This window comes from Cyphomyrmex costatus, unplaced genomic scaffold (assembly GCF_001594065.2).
Source record: "Cyphomyrmex costatus isolate MS0001 unplaced genomic scaffold, Ccosl1.0 scaffold2, whole genome shotgun sequence".
Lineage (NCBI taxonomy): Eukaryota > Metazoa > Arthropoda > Insecta > Hymenoptera > Formicidae > Cyphomyrmex > Cyphomyrmex costatus.
Window position 1 is genome coordinate 851,792 of NW_017276038.1, and position 25,713 is coordinate 877,504.

General features: G+C 34.5%; 1 protein-coding gene across 2 annotated transcripts in view; it reads left to right on the forward strand.

Annotated features, from left to right (window-relative positions):
• The first annotated feature begins 7,939 nt into the window (after positions 1 to 7,939).
• The window catches only part of LOC108773184 (uncharacterized), a 33,932-nt gene continuing 16,158 nt past the window's right edge, over positions 7,940 to 25,713 (forward strand). For both annotated transcript variants that reach the window (XM_018538911.1, XM_018538912.1), the window contains exon 1: positions 7,940 to 8,119. In XM_018538911.1, coding sequence (XP_018394413.1) covers positions 8,045 to 8,119 — 75 coding nt within the window. In that variant the 5' untranslated portion in view covers positions 7,940 to 8,044. The remainder of the gene's footprint in view (positions 8,120 to 25,713) is intronic.

Below are 25,713 nucleotides of genomic sequence, written 5' to 3' on the forward strand. Positions count from 1 at the left end.
GTTCATATTTGTTTCTTCCGTACTTCTCCGATAATAGGGAGAACGTGCACGATTCGCAGAACTGGCGAAGTTCGCGTGTATCTTCAACATTCGACTTTCCTGAAGTGTTACTCGAGAAGAGAAACCTTCCGATTCGATTTGATGATCAAACAAACAACTAACAGAATGTTCCCACATGTTTCACGTCAAACTAAAAGTAAAATGATTGCTTTTCGTGCATCGAAAACCTTTCGTAAGAATTATTTTATTACGTAATGTCAATTTTTTTTAAATTTGTCAATTTAAACACTATATAAAAGTATGTTTAGCGTTTTAAAGTTAAACTTAATTAAATTGGAACTTAAAGGAAGAAGGGATTACTAAATATTTAAGAATGTACGATGAGTGATGAGTTTGCATCAAGATCTTGTGAAGAGAAAATTCTAAATTTATCATAGAGCTTGCAGCTGAATGGATATCTGGGTCGTATTCCATATTTCATTCCGAGGCTATTCTTTAAAGTCTTAATTCAAATCTTAAGATTTTTTTTATCATATTATAGTGATTTCAGGTGCCTTGCCTTCGCGTTTGTTGCTTCGGGAAATTCAAATCGCGTGCGAACGTGTAATTTGAGTAAAATTATAGAGAGATGAATCAATGAGAAATAAGTTAATCTCCACTTACATATATAACAATTTCCATGTGATAGCATATCACAAGTTTCACGGGTTAGTGTAAGACATTGCATAGAATTATCCTCGCGCCACGAATAGCACCTACCTATTAGACCGCGCGAAGTGGTAAACGAGTTATAGAGCCATTACGTGTTGATGAGTTACGCCCGTGGATACAGCTCATCAAGCATTTTACACGCACAATACCGCTGCATGCATCGAATTCCTATAATGACTATGTTACATACGATCAAGAAAGTCGCAACAATAGCCTAGCGTGTGTGTTAATAGATGATAAGTTACCTGATACAAAGTTCTGTACAGTTACACAGTCTGAATTAGGACTGTGACGTTTTCATTATAAAATAAAGTATAGCTTTAGATTGAGATATATTCAATTGTTATTTTAGAATATATGGAAAAATAATCGATAAATGTCAGAAGAAGTACGACTATAAAGCATAACTTCCTTTGACAGATGTCGAAAGAAGTAAATAGAGAAATATAATATTGATCCTAATATTATTTGATTGAAAGCAAGAATGATTATAATACATTATATTATTCGTCCACATTTCATAATAACGATCAAGATTATGAATAATAATCCTCTGTAATATTTTGAAGGATCACTTAATGTTAACAATTAGGTCATCCTATGTATATGTAATTTTATTTGGGTGCTAACATAGATATTATAGTAATACCGATTGTACAAATAATTATACTCCAATCCTATTTCGACACATTTAACCATCACTAAATGACAGATGGTATAAGGATCGATACACCCGGCTTACCAGGTTTTGTCCACTCCAACAAACGTCGAAATTTAATGGAAAACTTATCGAGCGAGAATAATCGAATTAGTAAACTCTTGATTCAATTATAAAATATTCAAGCATAATCTACATTCAGTTAGAAGAATATATTAATAGAAAATTTGCCACAACGCAATGATATATGTAAGTATTAATGTAAGTATTAATGTAATAAATACGAAATTTATGTTAACGATGATTAAATATCTCAAAATAATCGTGTTGAAGTTAGCACAACTGTAGCTCTATGAGCCACTGATATAAATTGCATATTACGTATCTTCATAATTTCAAATGCAATGGATATTGTACTTCCAGTGATGTTTGAACTCACGCAATTACGAAGATTAGATCTCGTTTAAAAGATTGCTGCGATCTGCCTGTTTTAATCTCCGCATCTGACTCACTTTGGAATCTTAATGAAATTTCTGCATGTTATCTCTCGATATATCTATCACATATTTTGCTTGGATTGAGATAAAATAAATGTTACAAGAAATTGCGTAACAGACGAATTCGCTAATCGTGTACAATGTTTTAAAGCTGAGGAATGCAACCACTATATAGTTATCGAATTTTTATTTAAGCCCTTTTCAAGACTAATCGATAAACTCTTATTGAAAAATAGATGCAAAGCTTTTTTTAAATTAACGTTTTTAGATGCATTTATTATGTATCGTAATTGACGTAATATAATAATGTATTGACATTTACATAAAGACAGATTATCGTGCGTACAAGATTAACGACCGAATTCATCAATATAAATTAAACTCATCAGCTTCACTCCTTTCGAAAGATGGAAAATTCTCGCTTGTAAAAGTACTTCTGGGTTTAATTTCTACTATATCGTAATTCATGATCCGAACCTACGAAGTTAAAGATCGTTAATTTTAACCACTTTTATTGCAAAGATAAATTTTCATGTATCGGTACTATAATATTCCAATAAGAAATAAATAAAATCCTCGAAAGAGAAATAGGTAAAATCCTCGTAAAGAATATGTTTAAGCACATAAAAAGAGAGAAGCGCCTATCTCTTCTCAAAAGAATATTCTCGTTTATGCTGATCATAAGATTCATCTGAGCGACCATGACTAAAACTTTCTAAGAAAATGTGTCTTTTATTAACGTCACGATGAAAAGAAAGATAGAAGGAGGTTCGCCAAAGAACTTGAATGTAAATTAAATTTCGTTCGACAAAAAAAATCAATGAAAATGCCGCTTTGTAAAACGCACGGATTCGCCATTACTTTTTCGTCTCCCGAAACTCGATGTGTCACCCCCCGCTAAAATTATCGCTTTCGTTTCTCGTTTCTCCGACTATCCCGGCTATTTATGACTGAACATCGATTGTACCCCATCCAACCGAGACACCGGAATCTTGCGCAATGGACGTAAATCCGGAAACTGCACTTCGCGTATCAAAATATACACCTCCATTCAAGCAGATAATGATCCCATTTATCACGACCGCCCACACGTCGCTAGCCGCCGCTGTCAATACGAGCAGTGATAATCTTACCTCGGTGATCTCTCGATACGCAAAGACGTTAATTCGAGCTTTCGCTTGATAAAGCGATTTGCTCGAGCACTCGGTCGCGCTAATTCGTTATTGTTATAAAGCCCGCAACGTTATTCCCGCACGACTTTATTCAGACGACGTTTATCTGCGCGTCTTATCGACAACCCTATCGAGCGACTATCGAGAGCGACGTTGAAACTACCCCGAGAGAGGAATCGAAACTACCCCGGTTGACGAAGCAACCATCACGTGAAGGTGTGCGCGCCACCATCCTGTCACCTTGCGTACTCTACAGGGCCAGAACCGGCGAAATGATTTTACGAGAAGGCGTGTTCCACGAGGAAATCGCGATTTCACATGGAATCGCCATTTCTCTGCTTCTTGACCTTCTTACGAGGCACGGAATTGAAAATCTCGCCTAACATGCGATTTTTAAGCTACATTAAGCTACAACCACTTACCTGTGTCGCGTGCGTGTACTACCCACTAGTTTGCCGATGAAGCAGTGAAGCTCGGCGGAGAATCGCGAGGGTGTCGCCCGGGTGCTACCCTGATCGATACGCCGGCGCCTGCGCAAGCTCTTATCACCTACCAACCCCTTGCGTCCCTCGTGGAACTCCCTTGTGCAACTCATCGTTACCGGCTCCGCGCGAGAAGGATCACATAGGTAGGGGGAAATAAAAAAAGGAAGCAGCCCTCGTCTTTCCGTTGGTATTTGTGCGAGATTGTTGGGTGCATGTCAAACATGGTCCGCCTACTTGCCGACTGGAGATGAAACTTACGTGCTCTCGCAACCCTTACGACAAATACGATATTTGCGCCATTAAGAGCCATCCTCTGAAAAACGAGAGGGCGATTTTTGTGTCGGAAATTATTGTTATTATTATTTGCGAAACGATTGAATCGATGATGAACGTTTTTTTTTTTTTTCAAATAGGTGAAAATCAGAGTTGGGCATTCAAATAATTTTTTATTTAGAATATTACTTAAATAAAATTGTATTTCTTACTTATATTATTTCTTTATTCGTATTATTCGCCATTGTATTATTATCATTCTTCATTATTGGTATTATTCTTTATTCTCATTATTCGCTACTAGTTATTCGCGTTATTCGCATGTTCTCTTATTTAATTAAACTTAAATCCTTATCGGTCCTATTTTGTATTATATTATATTACTCCTAGAACACAAAATTTCACGAGCCACGAAAATAAGTAAATTATATTAGAATCTTTATTTCCTTTTTTCTGCCACTTTTTTTTCTTTCATGCAAAAACAAATGAGCCTAATTTCGTTAATACTGCAGAGGAGAGAGGGCTAACTAATTTATTATTTATTTAGCACCAACGGAATAAATTTTATTCGAATACATTATTTACTCTCGAATTATGTATTATTCATTAGAATACATTGTATATTTGAATAATTTTATTTTAGATATACAAATAAATTTATATTTAAATAAAGAATTATTTTTTTATTTATGAATAAGACTTTATTTTTTATTTGTTAAAGTGCCCCATCTTTGGTGAAAATCGAACTCCCGGAGAATGTGGGCGAATGTTTGACGGGATTGAATACAACCCCGGACGTTATTAAGAACGCGCGAAGTGTGACGTCCCTTGTGAGATTCTATCGATGCGATGGGACGTTATATGAAGCTTGAGGCAAAACCCATCAGCAACAATAAACTCTTTGCAATATTGATGTATCTGTCGGAGTTCTTATTGAAGCTCTTATTGAAAAAGTCGACACTGAAGAATAGCTAAACTTATATATCTTATATTATTAAGAAACATCTTCTAAATAGAAAATAATACGATTTATTTCAAACGAGTAAAAATAAGTAATCGAGAGATACTTGCAGATATCTTTTAGATATCTTGTGCTATGTACTACATATAACAATATTATACTATTTATTAAACGCATGAGTGAAGAATATTGTATTTAGTCAAGGCGGTGCTTCGTGCCTAATAATATTTCTTGTGAATTTATTAGGCAGTTTTCAGTTCAAGCAAACTAAATATGGCAACTTTCACTCATGTGTATTTAGGCTGTGTTCCAAAATATACTGCACGTACTGAAAATCTACATCACGTGTACTATAAATTTTCAATACTGACAGTAAATTTTGGAACACAGCCTTAATTTCATTGATCGATTTTATTTAATATTCGACTATTTATTGAAGCAAGAAAAAATTAATATAGTGAGTAAAAATAAGCAACCGAAAAATACCTATATACAGATATCTTTTAGACATCTTTGTGCTATGTGCAACACACAGCAATATTTCGTGATCTACTAGTTATTAAATTGTACTATTATTACAAGATAACGTCGATATTATTTTACATACAATATATATAACTGTGCTCATATCTTTTCAGATCATCAATAAAAGGCTATATTTGGCACTGAAGAATGTCAAGGTGATGTCATGAAGAATATAAAATTTTTATAAATGTTTTATGAGATCTCTACGGATAAAGCGAGGGAGTCCTATATAACGCGTTCACATTATTTGCATTTAAAGAAGCATAACCGAGGCTCCCGTTCGTTTCAAAGAAACTTCAATCAATACGAAGAAGTCCTCCTCGAACTTCTCGACAGTCTCGACGAATTCACCGGATGAAGACGAAAGAGCAATAAGAAGACTCGACTGTCAAATTTCTTCTCTCGTTGCCAGTAATCCGATAAGAGAATATTGCGGGAGTAAAATATTGCTGCAATAAAAATGTACTTTATTTCTTCAAATCTCAGTATTAAGTAATATACTATTCTATATTTAAATATACGAATACAATATTAATAAGGTATTGAGATTTATTAAAACTAATATTACGCATAAAGTATTAAAATATGTATGAAAAAATTAAAAAAGTACATATAATTATTATTAAAATTATTAATAAACAATAAAAGATTTATTTTTAAATTGTCGTTATAAATAAAAAATATATGGTGATATATACTAGTTGATAAAATTATTGTTATGATACATAAAAATTAAAATTAATCGATGTCTTACTTAATTAATAACCGACGTTTGTCATTCGCAGCTATTGTCGTCTGCATAGATAGGTGTCGTATCAATTTCAGGTCTCGGATACAATATCTGTCATAGCAGATGAAGATGTATCGTACATTACTCGTGATGATTACAAGCCGCTTCTATTGTCTATTATACGAAGTCTTCGTCTACATTGTGACGTCTTAAGCATGGCTTTGACAATAACAGTCTAAAGAATCTATAAAGACGATACGTGCAAAATCGCGAATAATAAATCGAATGCATCCAAACCCGTCCAAAAATATAACAGACGTTTTTTTTTAAAAATCGAGTATTATTTTTGAAACTGATAGGTGTACTTTTAAAGATTCGCACATCTCCTTTAATCATGATAGGTCGAACCAGTCTAGGTCGGGCTGCACAGGTCGTTCATTATAATTTTTGAGTTTCTTCGAACCGGTTTCAGTAGTCGTTGCTAGTACATCAACGTTGTTATACGTTATTTTGTTCTTTCATTACTTCTGGCACTTTTAAATTATTTTAAGTATCTGAATTTTATTACCCTAAATTTGCGTCTGATCTATATTTAGCCAATCAACCAGTTCAGTATGATAAGTATCCGTGGAGTAGGATTTGAGGGAAGACGAAGGTAATATGAATTATAGTAGTCAGATAAAGATTAATTAAAATTCTTATCTCTCTGTCCATAGATTAAATAATTAATTAAATAACCATTGTTAGTATCACATTGAAAGTCCTTGAGATATAAGAGGCTATTATATTTATTAACTTAATTAATATTATTAATTAATTAGGAATAACAATATAGATGCAAAATATTATGAAAAATGTATTAGAAATAATTGTGAAAAATGTATAGAACTAACCGAAGCCATGAAGATGTAGAAAAAAGATTATAGTTTTTGCATGAAAATTGTACAATAGTAATGAAAAGTAGAATTAAAAGTTAAGGTTGTGAAATAAATATAGGGTAAGGAGTATTTGCATGTATAATATAGGTTTAGGTAAAAGTAATAAATTGAGAATAGATTCTAGTTAGCTAATAATTATGAGGTATGTGTGTGAATGGATATGTGTAGTTGAGTAAAATTAAATCAAATTCTTTATTGACAGGATAAGCTAAAATAAGTAAAACAATTTCTTCTTCTATCATTAAGTTATTAATTATTATTTTATTATTTTACAATTTTTAACGATGTGCAATTTGGCGATTAGATTTTTAAATATTATAATCCTAAGTACAGCAAAAATTATCAAACGCAAAGCAGAATTTTTGGATAATTCCATTTGAGCGATTGGATGTTATTATCAGTATTATAGCTTTTTTTTTATTTCCGCTTAATTATTTTGATAATTGTTACATAATTATTTAAAAATGCTGGTTCACTTTTGGGTGGCGTTACTACCATCCAACTAATTTAATAACGCCAAGTCGAACTTGCACTAAGCCTCGCTGATACATCAGAAATCGCGATTGCCAACTACTTGCTTGTTCCCTACCGTCCTCTCTCGAGAGTACCAGCAACCATACGGGAGTTATACTGAATTCAGAGACATGAATGCCCGCATCGTGTATACAGCGAGTTGGATGAAGAGGGAATGGCCACTACGGCCACTTCCATCCCCACCAGCAAGCCGAACATCTGAGCGTCCCTCGGAGTAGCTCGGTGAGCGCAGTCATTATTGCGCCAGTCTAACACCCGCCAGCGATCTTCCTCGTCGCGGTCGTACTGACTTTCTCAGTCGATTTCCGAGAGTATTTCACGATACCAACGCGTCAGCAAGGGCGTGCGTGCGAAAGGAGAACGGCCTCGTGTGGCACGCCTCGTGGTCACCTCGCGAGCGCGCTGACTATCGCGTCACGGTACCTCGGCGGATACGATGAGACTCTTCTCGGAGAACGAGGAAAATGTGACGTGAGAGACTGGCCTTCGGCGGGTCCTTCGGCAAGTGCGACACGCTCTGCGACTCAGTCAGTACGCGCGGACGCGGGTCATCCTGCAAAATGACCGTCGCGATGAGGAGGTTGCTGCTGACGGCGGCGGTGTGCTGTTGGCTCCTGGCGCTCAATGTTGGCCAGGTAAGTACGAGGAACTGTTATCCTAAGGCGAGAATTCTACCGTTTCAAACGCGCCATCGAACGCGCCGGAAACCGCGCGTTTGTATGCGGATGTCCTGTCAAACAATTTCCGCGGGAAACCTAGCTGTATTGAGTGATTTATTTAAAAAAAAAACGTCCTCGGCCAACGGATATTAGAAACATACCAATTTTTTTTACAAGAAATATAAATATTACGTTGATATATATAAATATATATACCTATGTGTGTGAGAATGTTGTACTTCATTAAAAATGATTTTAAGACCATGTAATGTTGTAGAAAATAAACACTAAAATTAAAAGATAGAGAACTTCTTTTTTGCATTTTTCGCATATAATAATAATAATTTATATGTTATCTCGTTATTTGGGTTTTAATTTCTAAGTTATAAAAAAATCATAACATAGTTTTTTTTTTTCCCCCGATAATATCTCAAGCGCGTGAAGAGTTCAGTGCTCAGGACATGTATTACAACTTGACCGCGAAGTTTGATCTGCTGGAATGATTACTGTCCTTGAAACATCCGGATTCCTGAAGCTGAAGTATTTTAAAGTGTGTTCCCAGGTTTTTTCGTAATTTTCTTTCCCTTTCGTATTCTTCCTTTTTTACTAATTTAAAACTGATGTTTCTTAAGATTTTCGTAAAATATGTATATTTAATTTCTATAATGCATGCATATGTTATAATACATATTTTTTGTCTTTTATTTAAACTAATTGAAGTTTCTCATTAAAATTGATTTCGATGAAAATTAATTGAAAACACAAGAAACTTTTTGCAGACAATTTTGTTTGATAATTTATAGTTATAACTTAAATATTTTGTTTCTTTTTATTGCTACAAGAATCTACTGTAGATTATACGAAACGTCCACAAATAAAAGAAAATACAATAAGTCCCTTGAGTCTTTATATAAATTTTTTACTTGAAAGGAAAGTGCCATTTTACTTTCTGGAGTTATTGAATTCTTTATCTTACAACGTAATATTAATATACTTTAAAATTAAAGAACGATGAATATTATTAAATGCAAATTATTATCAAGTGTAAACGATAAATGCAAGTTTAATAAATGAAAGGTAAGCATATCCTCAGTACATACATATTAATTAGTTTAACGAAGATAAAGACCGCTTGGTTATAATACATAAAGTGGCTTGATACTGTAGCAAAGTATTGAATGATTAAATATCTTGAGAGAAATTTTAAAAATCATTTCATGATTTTTGATAAACTCGTTCTGTTTTGTTATTTATTTTTCTCTTGTTTGCTCGCTTTATTAATGTACATAATGTTCCATGCAACGTAGAAAGAAAATCATAAATATATAAATCATCAGGTAAAAAATGGCATTTTACAACACTATGCCATGTTGACTCAAATTATATGCAACCGCGATATATCAGCAATGAATATGCAAAATCAATTTGTATTTTTCATGTAGTTGCATATATTATTCATAAACCGTAGGTAGACATTACGATAAAATGAAGCGAAAATTATATTAGCATTTAACACAGTTAAATATGTACACTATATGTAATATTAAAATAAGTAATATTTATATATTGTATATATATACACATACATGTATTGAAATATTTTCAAGATTGGGAAAGTTATTTTAGAAGTTACTTATAAATTAATTTTTAGGTTATCTTATTTATAAAAACTCAGTATGAGAAAAGTAATACAAAATTAGAGCAATTGATAAAATATAATAAAAATAAAATACTCGTTATATTGTACTTAATTTCTATAATAAATGCAAATTCTACAATAAATTAATCTAAAAAATAACTTATGAGTAACTTGTTTAAGTTACTTTTCTAACACCGAATATTTGGTTTTCTTGTACATATTAGAATATAAATTTACCTTTGTGTTTTATTTTATTATAAAATTGATAAGGAATTAAAGAGCACATGCCTAAATTAAAATATGTAAGAATATTTTGTCGTTTTACATATTTTTTTTATTACAATTAGACTAGAGAGAGAGAGAGAGAGAGAGAAGGAGAGAGGAGCACGAATTAAATATCCGTAACTACTTATGGACATCACGTTCTTTGGCGATTTCCATCGCGTGCGATTATATCGCAAACGAATCTCTCTGCTTAATGTATATATTTACGGCTATACCATCTCTAACTTATTGCATACAGCATTAGCAAGACTGCTAATTGCTTTCCGCAATCTTTATAAAAACGCTTTATATATGACTTGATCATTACGGAAGTAGCCGAATAGTGCGTATTACATGCTACAGTTATTTTAACGCATATATTTCTTTTTCATTATTTCTATTGTTTATTACATCTTTCTCTTTCCCGTTTCTTACATTTCATTGATATTTTCTGATGAAGCGCTTCATTCGTTGAGACTTGTACGAGCGAAAGGAACAATTTACATTAAAATAAATGAGTTTTTCTCATCTTTTTGAATGGCGTGGCGAAGTTACATGCCTCTCTTAAGACAGCTGAACCAGGCCACGATAATGGATGCAAACTAGTTTCTCGATTTCATCGTGGTGCAACAAAAATACGGCAAGAAAAATCACGATAACGTGAAAGTTGTTGTTGGCTCGAAAGTGGCGGAGTCCTTCATTCGCGAGTTTACAAATATGCAAAAATTTGTTTGACAAGCAAATCCTTGAGAATACGTATTTTTATATTTTAAAACACGCGTTCATCTTGTTTTATTTTCTGTCTTTTAACTTAAGCAGATTATATATATATAATAACTTAAGATGTAGAACAAAGGAAAAGTAAAATTTAGGAAATAAATATTGACATTTTACTTTCGCGCTTTTACAATTGTATAATTTTAAGATCACTTCCTCGTTCTTGCCAAACTAAGAGTAAATCTGATTCTAAAATATTTATAGGAGTAAAGAAAAAACAAAATTTGGAAAATAAAAATCAACATTCTATTTTACGCGCACATGTGTTATTTCTTTTTAAAATATCTTTGACAATTTTATACAGTTTTATACGATCACTTTTTCATCTTTAAGAGTAAATCTCATTTTAAGCCGTCAATCCGAAAGGTTAACGCTCCGCGTTCAGCTCTTTTGTTCGTTTCGAAATGTATCACGGGACGAAAAGTTCCAGGCTTCGGGGTCCGTCTATTACGAGGAGGAATGCACTGGACCCTCGTACACGTGTGTAAGCGCGTGTGCGTGCGTACAGGCGTGCAACACGTGCGAGAGCGACCGCCTGCCTCAGCGCACCACGCGCGGTCCCAGCGCTTTATATATAGTTAATCAAAAAATCTAATTAACGAGAAGCCGCTCCCGCTTCATGGGCGGTATCCGCATTGTTTATCGCACATCCAACTTATTATCATTTGTTATCACTAACGTTGCGACCTTTAGTAGATCTTAACCCTGGTGCGAGACTAGCGCGCGACCATCCCGAGATTCCACTTCGCTCAAACGAAAATATGAAACAAATGTACACGTTGTAACGTCGCGCGTTTACTGCGCGTTTATTTCGCCTGTGCAATGCGCAGCGTGTTTTGAGCAAAGCAACGAATTTAATATTTCCACTGGGCAACGTGCAAATTAGGCTAACAAGCTGGAGTCGCCTTGAAACGAACCATGAAATAAACAAATGAGAATCTGGGATTGTTAATAGCTGACTTTACTTTGGCAAATGTATACTTCGTGTTCTTCTTCGTAATAACTGTACTTAATTTATATTCATTGTTATCCTTTCTTCGTATGCGATTTTCTACAAAGGACAAATTTTCAAAATGTTTTCTTTAATTTGGATTTAATTAGACATTGTTTTACCACAATTTCATATAATATCGAAATAGGTAATACACTGAAAGAAAAGATTGGCTGCAGCAGCCAATTAAAATTACTATGCCATATTCAACCAACACTTTCGAAAGAAAAGTGAATTGAATTTACATGGCAACGATTATTAATATAATTGTTCACTCTAAAAGCAACACAACCTAAAAAAAAATGATTTTCGGATTATTATCATAAACAAGTTAAATAAGTATCATCCCAATTATGTTAAAATTCCAGTCTAACTGGAAATAATAAGAAATGTCTTTTTTTATTCGTTGAACAAACTATGTTTAACGCTGATAGATGGAGGATCGCCGCCTGTAGATTCCAGAATTTTAATTGCAAAAAAAAGTGCACCTTGAGAAATGCGCTCGCGAATTAATTGAGAATACGTGTATGCGAGTTTCTGTACGACATTTCCCTTTCCGATGTGTACCTGTGAACAGCCGAGGGACATTACGTCGGATCCTCGATGCTAGGCGGCCTTATTGAGCGCGTGGCCTTACTCCGCATAGTCTCACTCTTATATACGCTACCGTATTAATATTTATGAGGTCCCCTATGGCACTACGGTAAGATAGCGCGTCCTATATAAAGCGACGTGAGAAAGTGATAAATTCGGACCATTGCGTAACTGGCCAAACACACGCACATACCTACATACTTTTACGTCGTCTTACATAAGTCGCGGCTATATACGTCATATATCGGAGAAAACGAAAGAAATATTCTTCACAGGCGTTCAATGCATCATGTTAACTCATCATTTTCCATGCTATTGATTGTAAATCGGATTGTAGGTAGAAGGAATTTATGGCAGCTTATACTCCTTACGCAACTAGTAAATTAAATAAACTAAATGAGACTATAGAGTAAAATAGAAAGCTGTTATTTTGCATTCACGCGAACAAAGAAAACGTTATGCGGGTCTGCATTCCTTCGTATTCTTGCATCGATTTGAAAAACTATATATGTGTGTAAAAGAAAAAGACGTTCTCTTTATATTATTAATATTAATGTTTCATCGTATAGGCACATATCTTTTACATCTAGACTGCTTTTATCTGTTATACGCAAGTAAGAATCGCTGTACAAGAACATTACTGGCTGCCACTAGCATCTACATGCCGTCGTCGGTTCTAAGCTATAGTACCGGAGCATCTGATCTTTGACATTGTAGAATTGCTACGTTGCGGCGGTTATTTTAGCTTCATTCTTATATCACGTGAGCGAGATGTAACGTGGTTCTTGACGTGCGTGCGAGCAACGTCGGATGATCTAGTCATAAACGTAGCTCCTCCATGACGACGCATCAGAACGGAGTGCAAGGTAAAATCAACCTAGATTATTTAATTCGTGCTCGCCTTGCACATGCCTGCGGTTTCGCCATGTGCATGCTCACCGTGTCCCCGAGAGTGCATCGATCACGCGTAGGAAATCTTTCTCTGCGTCCTGCGGCCTTGTAATGCACGTGATCGCTAGAGTCTTAAATGTGCATCGCGCGTCCGTCTTCAATATTTTACGAGATGATACTAAATCATCGGATAAAACGCGATTATTTTGCGAAATATTCCCTTTTGCTCACCGCTTATTCGTAAATTACTGCTACTCCGGTAGCCAATAAATCACAGCTATAAATAGCAATGTTTGCTACTTTCCTCGTGAACAGTGAAATCATTTTCTCTTTCCGATAATTTTTGTTTACTGCAAACGTTTTTTTTTTTTTTTGTACAATAATACACAAAGGAGGGTTAATAAATTTTCTCGTGTTGTATTGGTAATATTTTATCTTAACTCTTCGTGCGCAATCATATTTTTACTTTCTTCATCTGCAATTTAAGCCTCCTTTAACCATTCCAAGTATTTTTACTGTCCTGGACTTTCAAAAAAATTCAGGATTACTTTTTAACATCTCTATTACATTATGAAATAATTTCTTTAATTCACATGTTAAAACCTTTATTTAATAAAAATTACTGTTTTGAGCAAAAATAGGAATGAAATTTAAGAATAAAATCGCTTGTGCGAGAAGACCCAGATTTTAGATAGAAAATTAAAGAAAATCTTACGACAGAGTAGAAGGCTTAATACGGTGTTTATTCAATATATATGTTAATGATCGCGATGTTACTCCGGGCGGTCTTAGAAATTGTTTTGCAAATGCCAATTGACATGTTCGTACATACCCTGCACGGTACGATACTAAAACTACGTTTAACCAACATTAGCGTATCTCGTCCCGGTTTATTTTATCGCGTCGCGGAATTTACTGTCGGTAGTCCACTCATTAAATCCACCATGGCGATGTGTAAATATGTCCGGCGATTGGAGAGGTACCTTAAGTTACAATCTATTCAACGTAGAACATAATGTCGTAAATCGACATGGGCGTACCCGCAAAACATAAAATAAAGTGTCTTTATCACAACGGCCGTGCCGTGCTAAACATATGGTAAAATATCACAAAGCTGCGATCACAAATACCAACTTTCCGTACGTTCTCGTTTCCATTCGAGTCGAATCGCTTCGCTTATATTACCGTGGACTACAGCTTGCTCTTACGTTTGCTTAATGGAAATCTTTACAGCGTATTTACCGAATCGATTTCTCTGCTGTGTAAAGTATTAACGAGAAGCCGCAGTAGGAATTATTCTCTATTCATCCAGACAAATGTAAATGTAAATTGCTAATCCGTTTAACTCTATATATAGAAGTATTCATACAGTAGACAGATGAAAATTATTATTAAATGCATTAAGTCGGTACCGTAATTTCATTCTTATTATACGAGTTCTATAGACGGAAAGAACGGTATTACCGAAGTACACTAATAATTTAGCTAGATACAGATCTGAAAATAATTTTTTTGTATCAAAATAATTATTGAACAATATGGGATATTCAAACTGGTTGTTATAATGTAACTTTATGTAACATTGCTCATCATGCTTGAGCTTTCTATATAATTATTTATTTTAGCAATTAATTTTTTTGTAAATATGGGTCTAATTGCTCTATTTATGTAAATATATATAAACATACACATTTCGTATCTACATATGTTATATGATAATTATACATATATCTGATGTTTATATTGGATACCTAAATTTTTACATACTCAAATTTTCAAGTAAATATACTTCAGCAAAATCGTTCTTTCCGTGTATAGAAATGATATACGAATAATAAAACCGTGCTTGATTTTTTACTTTTCTGAATAAGATTTACGATTAATATACGTATAAATCTAAATTTGCTTTTCTCTATAAAGCTTGTATATGAATATGCAATATCCGCTCGATGGAAACCTGTGGGAGAATTATTCTAGATAATGAAACTGAATTTTTGTGTGATAGAGAAGACAAGAAAATACGTAATATCCGAATGATATCAGAAATCACCCACGCATACTCGGGATTATGTTTGATCGGGAGACCATAGCATCAGTGTTCGCCAACTTGCGACGATTAGAGAAACACAACGCGCGCCTCTCTTCCGATCTCTGTCGTGTCCATTTTCGGAGAACGACCACGGACCAGATAGTTCTGCCTACGCCGCGTGGCCGCAGCCTACGTTTGCTATACGATAATAAGTCTTTTCTTTAAGATTGCGAAAGTGCAAGCGGATATGTAATATCCCGGCCGATCGACGTGGTGCCCGGGAAGTCACTCGTCGAGTCCGCGGCGCATATCGGGAATCGATAGCGAGTGCGCCGCGTCGCGACACAAAAACCGTGAAATATCGCCCCGTCTGATTTCAGTGTTTCCGCGCCGGTCTCCCCGGATGAGGCGAATAAACCTTGCGGTTTATTCTCGTAAACATAACGACATCGATTGAATCGCGCTTGTATCGGTGCCATGTGAAGCTTTAATAGTCAAAGAGGTCTTAGTCGCGTCGACCTAAAGCCCACGAGGCCTCTAAGTTACAGCATCCTTTTCGCATTCAGTGATACTTAGTATGCAGCTTTAATCCTACATTACTTGCGCGGTTTTTCAACATTTAATTACTCGCGCACGATGTTCGTAACACGTTACTACTATTATATCTCAGTTTTTATTATTCTCTTTTTGATGATATATATACTATATATTTACATATTTGTAATTAAATAAAAATTAACGATTGATATTCTATTTTTATTGTTCAATTGAAGGTAAATGCAAAATTATTTTAAAACGTAAAATAATTTGTGTTAAATATACATTGAAAAAATGTGATAAATTTGAATAAATCACTTATTCAAATATTTAACTATATATAAAGATATACTTATATTTAATACAAGAACCACTAATTTTATTTAACTCATTTTGTTGTATTCAATAAATAGTTGCTGTGAATAAATATTTTTTATTCAAATAAATATTAATTAAAATTTAGTGCTCTTATTTCTGTAACAATATGAATTTTATTGGTACATTTGAAGCATTTTCATACTTTTGCATTCATATACTAGCGAATTTAAAACGTCAGCGTGTAATGAAGAATTAAGGAAACAAATACGGAATATATTAAAAATGTTTTCGGCGAATCTATGATTGTTTATTTCACACACACATTCTTCATTTCGTAACAGAATTGTACTTTTTTTGTGTACTGTAAAATGAAAATATTTTATAATTATTCTTAAAATAAAATAAAATAAATTGATAATGAAATGTCAAAAACGCAACATATTGCAATTTTCATGCGTCATTTATTGAAGATGTAGTTCATTCGAGAAAGAAACAGCGTAATTAAACTAACTGCTGTAGTGTATACTTATGGGGGATCAAACGATGCATGAGGCAAAAATTACGGGATCAGGAAATGGCTGCCTATTCTTGCGTCTCATCAAGCATTACGTTACGTGATTTATGTACGTAGACGAGAAGAGAACCATGCAGCGATGACGAGTCTACCTGGAACCGTGGACTGTCTCGGTGCATTAGGCGATTCTTATATACAGATATCAACCGCATCTGACTAATCATTTAATTATATATTCCAAGATAGACCGCCCGCACAAATTCCACGTTTAACAGTCATTCCGCTAAATCTATCATATGTAACGTACAGTCGGAGAAATGCATGATACACCTGCATAGGATGTTACTTTGTACGTAAAGATGAACATTTTTACTAATTAAAGCGAAGTGAAAGTAATATGATTCCATTCCATATGTTTGTCATGATAATAAAAATAAAACAATTTCTACAAAAAATATGTATGTGAAAGTACTGAATTGAATCTCGAAGAAGTAGGTGTGTTTCTCTGAAAAAAAGTATAGATAACAAATCACAAATAGAAATTTAATACTAGAAAGTATAGTGAGATTCATTATTTATGTATTTTGAGTGTTGAAAACACTAAACAGAGCAATATTTTTAATGTAAAAAATTAATAAATTGAAAAATGAAGGACTCTTTATATAAAAATAATAATAATTAAACGAAGATAAAGGACAATTAGAGTAAAAAATTAGTTGATAATAAATAATTGATCAATATTAAATTAAATTTCTGTAAACGTTGTAACTGTAACAATCAGAAATAAATATTACAAATCAGGATTTTTATGATTAAAAATATGCTTTTCCTATTCATTCACTAATTATTGTAAGAATATAACGCATGTATATATAAGAATTCTTTGCAGCACAATAGTAATAAAAGCAATAGTACACGTAGTTTCTTTATCGTGTAAAAGTAGGAGCGATGCTCGATGAAAGTTAATTATAAACGTCCTGGCGTGGAGGGGAATAAAGTAACGCTAGAAATTCCGTACGATGGAGATTGATACGGCCGCTTCTTCTCGCGAGATTTCGGAGTCAGCGAGGCGAGAGGCTCCTGAAGGCAAGAAGAAAAAAAGGAATAGGAATGCAGCCGTAAGAATGCTGGTTTCGCTCGGCGAACGCGTGTATAACGTTACTCGATCTGCGTCGGAAAAATCCGGAGTGCTACTGGGAATTACGCATCGCTTCAGCGATGTTACGAGTTCTGGCGTATCGGAGCAAACGGAAACGGTGCTAATGATGACGCCGCCGCGCGTTTCGACCGCTATCCGCGTACCTACACGCCGTATCATACGTTGTGATATACCCGTGCATAATGCGACGCGATTTCACCGTGTTTTCACGGCTTTTTCACGCGTTATCAAGATATTACCCAAAAGCCAAAGAGAGAACGCGCGCATCAACGGAAGGCAACATGCCACCCGCATGGCGACCAGGAAAAATAAGTGTGGCGTTCGTTTTTCTTCCTACCGGTTGCTCAGTATGTAGACCGTGATAAATGTTGTCGGTTGGTGCAGAACACTCGTGCAATAAATAATAATGCAACTTTGTCATTGCATGACTTGTGGATATGAGAACGTATGAACATCGGTTAGAGTACAAACGCGCGACGTGAAAAGTCGGGACGCGACAAATATAAATTCAATCGACGATCGCGAACCTTTCGAAAATCCGTTCGATCTTGTTAAGTAACGACTAACACTGCAGCGGTTCAACACCTGGACTGTATACTTTCTCGCGTTACGCGCGTCTACCTCTAGATCATTACAATACAGATGAAGAAAACGATTTATTTAATGAACACTAATGCCTATAATTTACGCGCATGAATACATATTTATTATAGATTTAATACGTGCTAAAAAGTAAACGGTCGACGGTGATTATTACCAACGTGCACTTTACAACTTTGGACCGACCGGAGTTAGAAGAATTACGGCTTTATTACGGTATTCATGTAGGCGAACGGGATCGCGGTGTTAAAAGTTGCAGCGAATAAAAGATCGATCGCGATTAACTCTCCCACGGGGGAAGTGTGTAATTTGGAGAAGAATAGCACTGAATACCGTGATTATGAATGCATGTAGGGCGCGTGAGGTCTATCACACGTGCCGCACAATTTACGCATTTACGCATGACGGTATCGTCCGAGCAAAAACAGGTCTACCGCCGCGTGAACACGCTATTGAAGTATGGTATCACACTCGATGCTTCCTCTGTCTACTATGAGCACAGGGCAAAAAAAAAAAGCAATTGCTTTGATAAAGGCGTGAATTTGCACGAAATAATAATAGTATTGAGATTTTTATTCTTATATATATCCTCTGATTTCTTTTTAAGAGTTATTTTAATAGGAATTACAAATTTTCTCGGAAATTTTAAAACGAATCAAATTTTGAATAGTGATATTGATTAATCTATTGGACAAATTAAAATTGTCTTATATTCGCACATTTTAAAACTTTGAAAATAAATCTCACTTTGAAGATTAAGATCTCACTTTTAAAAATTGAAAATTGAACCGCACGTTTTTTAAAAGCTGGCTTGAAATCTCACTGTTTATAGTGAGATTCCACTCCGAAGAATTTAGATAGCAGAGATTATTTTATGGATTCCTTATTTTTTTATTTTGAAACTTATATTTTCTCTCTTTATATAAGCTGATGCGACTACATAGCTATTTTTCGTCATACTATAAAATGAGGTAACTCGATCTGATCCAGTCGGAGATTAACTTTAACCTTTTTACTTAAACAGTAAGCATTCAAAATTAGGACCATAAGACATCAATATAAATGTAGAAATATTTTTAAGACATTTTATGTCCAGATTTCGACATTTGTATTATACTATCTGTGTATTACCAAAATTTGGATCAAAGTTATCTTATTTCACAGTATCTGATATATTTTATCAGAGATCGTTTTATTTTAAGAAATTGACTCCGGCAACATGAATATTTAATGTGTTGCTTTGTAAAACAAACTTAGGAAAACATTCCCGTGACATTTAATTGACGTACTATTGACTGCAAAGCATCCGCTGGTAAGTCAAAGCGGAGAATTAGTGTTAGGTCCGGCTGAAGGAGACTTTCGTCCTTGGTCCGCTGACAATTCATGGCTCGCTACAGGAGGGTTAAACACTTGACATCGATGATCTATACAGAGCTTATACGCGGTGTATATGCCTATGGCAGTCGGCAAATCAGGTATGTCAGTGGAGATCGTGATTTATGTCCGCGGTTCGGCCGCGGGCGAGATGTCGAGACGAAATTGTCGAAGCGTTATTCACGCTCTGCGCTGCGCCGCGTTAGAGATAGCGTCGTCGTAAACGTAAGGCGAAACTTAAGGCTGAGTGGCGAGACCGCAAAAGGAGAGCATCAACGGCGCACACTGCACACTATCTGACTCTTTAACAGCGAAAAAAATGTTCCGTAGACACACAAAATGTCAGCGTGACCCGCGTATACTCGTGAACGCAAGAACAATCGTAACAATTTCTTTTCGATTAGTTCTGCCAATATTGTAAAAGCGTAAACCGTGATACCATTAAAACAGGATTTCCGCACTGAGTAGCTATTGAAACTATTTACATAAAGTATTCGAAGATATTTAAGCAATATTCTCTCCGCGGAAATCCTTTTAATACTTTTAAAATAATGATTGCAGATTTTAAATGTTTGTTAGAGTAATCGAGTCAATTAAAAAAAAATTATTTTGTTTAATTGTAAATTCTTTTAAGATAGAAATATCTTAAATAAAATAATTTTCAATTTTTTTATTTAAGCTATTTTATTAGTGTGGTGTAAAATGAGATATAAATTTATATGTAAACAGGTATAAATTTATTACATATGCAGTTTATAAATTGATTTTGTCTACTCAATAATATTCTATATTTTTTATTATTAATTATGAAGTGTGAATTTGTACACGTAACACATCTATCTAATTCAGCTAATTCCGCGCGTCTTTTTTAATCTTGACAGGCAACTTAATAAGATTGATGCTAATCAGAATCTTATAAAAATATTAATAATTTAATATTAATATCATAAGAATCTTAAAACTGCTTTTAAATGAACTGTATAGTCATTTCTAAATTTTGAAATATTAGGGGAGACCGGGTCTCGTTGACACAAGAGGTAAGTTGGCATTGCGTTCAGTTTATGTACTCGCAAAAGAAATAATGGAAAAGTTACTGCAAAATATATCTTTTATAACATAGGTACTTATCTTTAAGTTTTATTTAAATCAAACAAGTATATTATAATAAAAAAAAAGAAAAATGTAATTCAAGGGGCACGAAGTAGATTTTCGATCTTTTCAATATTTCGAATTAATACTTCTCAGCTTGAGAAAATAAATCTAAATGACGATCATTATCAGTTAAAAGAAAAGTTTTTATTATTATACGACATGTGATGATAATAATTTGTTATAATAAAACCATTAAAATCAAATGTATGTAGAGATGGGGTACGTTGACTCATATTTAATGCAACTTATGCAAGGTCAGCATAGGTTAGCATGATGTGCTATCGTTCGCACCTTGCACGTGAAAGTCGTGAGACGTACTTATCGATGTTCATGGTGTACTATGTATACTCGTGTAAAAAATAGAAAAAATTGTATCCTGGGCATGTATCATGGAACAAAATCAGAGAATGGAGATTTCTGATAGAAATTACTCCGTTTTTCTTAAAAGAAAACACATTGGAAATCTGAAGAATAATTGAACAATTCCGATCGGAATCTATTCCGATTTTGTTTCATGATAGGTACCAATAACCTCTCTTAAGAGGTTATGTCTTGATATATGTATACTATAGGCAACTTGCTCCATGGTATCTATTAACTTACTCCACTATCGGGGTAAGCTGGCTGCAATGCAGCGTGTTCGTATTACACTTACTATAAAGAAACTGTAGTACATTATACAGAAACGTTTTTTTTTTCATCAAAATGTAGAAAAAGGTTCTTTCTCTATCATATTAGCATAGTTTAACCATATAATTGTCTTAAGGAATATAACGTCTTAAGGAAATTTACAATTTGAAAGACTATAGAATACTAAACAACTCTAAACAATATGCAATAATCAATTATTTAAAGGACTTAAAGCGGGTATGTTAAGTTAGCACCCTAACTATAGTACTCAGGAATTCTGATTAGAGTTCCCACTTCCTTTTGACGAGACGAAGAGTTCTCTATAGTTAATAACAAGAGTTCCGCTCAATAAACATTTTTTTACATTTTTTAAAAATGGAGTGCTAACTTTTTCTCGAATTTCGAGAATAGTTTTGAGCTGCTTAATAGCTTCAATTTGCAATTGCCTAGAGTTCCTGATATATAAAAAAAATTTTCGAATAATAAAAAAAAAATTAAAAATTTTTGAAAAATTAATTTTTAGATACAATAGTTCTGATGATAATTCCTACTTCTTTTTGACGATACGAAGAGTTCTCTATGATTTTTAATGACATATGCGCTTAATAATCATTTTTTAATAATCTTGTAAAAATGGGGTGCTAACTTTTTAACGAAATTCAAGGTCGCATAGTTCTGATCAGCTTAACAGAACTATTTTGTGAATACCTAGAGTTCTTGATTCATAAAAAACATTTTTGAAGAATAATAAAGTTTAAAAAAAATAGTTGAAGTCCTTGAAAATTTTTTTGAGAGTACCGAGTAGTTCTGAGTTGCGTTTCTTATAGTACTCGACGAGTTCTATCGAAAACTGTAAGGTGAAAAAGCGATTGGACCAACGGTTTGCAAGATACAGCGACATTTGTCGGAAGATCAACAATTTTTAAAGTGAGTATATCTCGGAAACCGTTGGTCCAATCGCTTTGAGCCCTGATACTTTTCGACAGAACTCGCCGAGAACTGTCCAGAACTCCGATCAGAACTACTCGGTACTCCCAAAAAATTTTGATTTCAATTTTTTTTCTAAGTCCCACGTCGAAAAATTTTTTGAGAGTACCGAGTAGTTCTGAGTAGCGTTTCTTATAGTTCTCGATGAGTTCTATCGAAAACTGTAAGGTGAAAAAGTGATTGGACCAACGGTTTGTAAGATACAGCGACATTTGTTAAATTCGTAAGATCATACAATACAATTTTTAAATAAGTATATCTCAAAAACCGTTGGTCTAATCGCTTTTTCACCTTACAGTTTTCGATAGAACTCGTCGAGAACTGTAAGAAACGCTACTCAGAACTATTCGGTACTCTCAAAAAATTTTTCAAAGATTTCAACTATTTTTTTTTAATTGTATTATTCTTCAAAAATGTTTTTTATGTATCAAGAACTCTAGGTATTCACAAAATAGTTCTGTTAAGCTGATCAGAACTATGCGACCTTGAATTTCGTTAAAAAGTTAGCACCCCATTTTTAAAAAATTATTAAAAAATGATTATTAAGCGCATATGTCATTAAAAATCATAGAGAACTCTTCGTATCGTCAAAAAGAAGCAGGAATTATCATCAGAACTATTGTATCTAAAAATTCATTTTTTAAAAATTTTTAATTTTTTTTTTATTATTCGAAAATTTTTTTTACATATCAAGAACTCTAGGCAATCGCAAATTGAAGCTATTAAGCCGCTCAGAACTATTCCATCTCGAAATTCGATAAAAAGCTAGCACCCCATTTTTAAAAAATGTAAAAAAAATGTTCATTGAGCGGAACTCTTGTTATTAACTATAGGGAACTCTTCGTCTCGTCAAAAGGAAGTGGGAACTCTAATCAGAACTCCTGAGTACTATAGTTGGGGTGCTAACTTAACATACCTACTTAAAGCTAAAATTGTGAAAGCTGTGCCAACGAGACCCGGTCTTTTCTATATCTATATATGTATATTTTTGTGTTAGAAAAGATATGAGAAATGTAAAAATCGAGCTCTCCGAAACTATCAAAACTTAGTATATTCGAAATTAATTAATAATAAGTTTCTTTAAGATATAAACGTCTTAAGGAAATTTACAATTTGAAAGACTATAGAATACTAAACAACTCTAAACAATATGCTCGAAAAATTCAATCATTATCTTAAGACTATTTTGCACAGTGGTTTCCGCGAAGGATATTGTCCGCCGTCTCACAACAATGTTGCACGTATCAGCATGGCAGGCTCACGTACTTTCGCAGTGACGGCGGGGCAAAATTATTGAAACGTTCTTCACGCTGTGCGGAACGCACACGCGCAGGAGACGCGTATACGCAACACGTGGATGCGTGCCGCGAGCACGAAATGGCATTGTCGTAAAATCGCGGGCGTGTATGAATCCTATCTGGAAGCCGAGGCGTTGTAGCAAGACCACAAAGGAAGAGAAGGCTCGCGCATCAGGAGGACCAGACGGGTTAAGAGTCTGCCTGGAAGAACCATTGTCGCTCCTGAATACGAGAAGAATAAGAGCTGCTTTTCTGAACAACGAAAGAGCTGACCTTCCCTCGTGATTTATGACATTAATATTGAAAATAAAAAAGATCTCTTAGACTTTGCACCTACTTGAGGAGGATTATTCTTGCTGCACTTCGCAATGATAATATTGCAATTCTAGCCGATTGTGTTAAAGTACATGATAGTTCAATAAACACTTCGGTATTTTTCTTTTTATGTTACTATTTAAACACATAATAACTGCCATTGCATTGCAGTTATTATACTGCGATTAGAAAAAGGAAAGGCAGGATTCACAGAGTTTACATAAAAAGATGTCGAAACATTGATGGCAGTAAAATCATCTCGATGAGACTGTCGGCTTCTCATCGGCATCTTTTTTTTAACATCGTGTACTTTCACTTTTCCCCGTGAGGTTTACGTAGCTGCGGTCGTAACATACCATGAATGGAAAGGCTCGCATGCGTACAAGCCATCTTTTTCGATGCGCAAGAACGTCCCGTTAAAGAAACGATTGCACAAGAGCAAAATTCCAGGGTTGCTCCTTTATTTGCACGCGGCAATTTGCGTACCGTTGACGATATTACGGATCATGGCGGCAAGGTAATTTCGGTTTTTGACCGTAGGATAATTTCCGTTTGAGCCCGAGAATCTGTGTCTACTCTCAAAGATGATTTCTCATTATTTGAAATAACGACGGAATCATATCGTTTTAAAAAAGATTTAAATACAATTTCTTGAAAATACTTACTTCTTAGAATTCTAATTTCTTTACTATGTACTTTTAAGTAACAATTATCGGAGAAATAAGCAATGTATCTCAAAGAAATAATTCGATCGCTTTGTTTACATTGAGATTTTTAATTGTATAATAAAATAATTCGCATTATTAACGAAATGTATTAACGTGAGATCGGTTGAATTAAAATGAGAGAAATCTTTAATTTTTATAAATTATATTACTAAATAAAATGATGTGCGTTACTATAACGAAATGTATTAACGTAAAATAAATTGAATTGAAGCAATACCTTTCCATTGAGTTCAGTATCACGAGAAATTTGGATAGAATAACTGTAAAGCGGTATCTATTCTTGTGCCATTATGCAAACACGTTGCTACCGGAGCATTGCGCTCTTTATCATTCCTTACGGGACTGTAAAATCGGCTCGGGAGGGAAACGATTTGTTCTTAAATTATGTTGTTCCCAGAAGTACACGCGATCTGTGTAGCGTCGACCATTCGAGCGTATCTGAATCCATCACGGCGCGGTCTCTCGGGCGGCTCGTTTCCAATGTTGTTACAATGAAAATTCCAGTCGCGGGAATAATAAATATTCTAAGTAGATAAGTATACTGTGGAGAACGTTTGCGCGCGCCCGCAGGACCGTAATATCCACCTGCTCGAACGCCGTGCATTATTCTATCCCTCTATCGATTTCGACGCAGGTGGTGAAGGTAATAAGTATCGCCGTCTTCGTCCCGTATATATACATATATATATATTCGCAATAATTTAATGCGATTCACTTTCGCCATTCAATGACACATCTACACACACGGGTATCCGATGATCATAAAACGTATG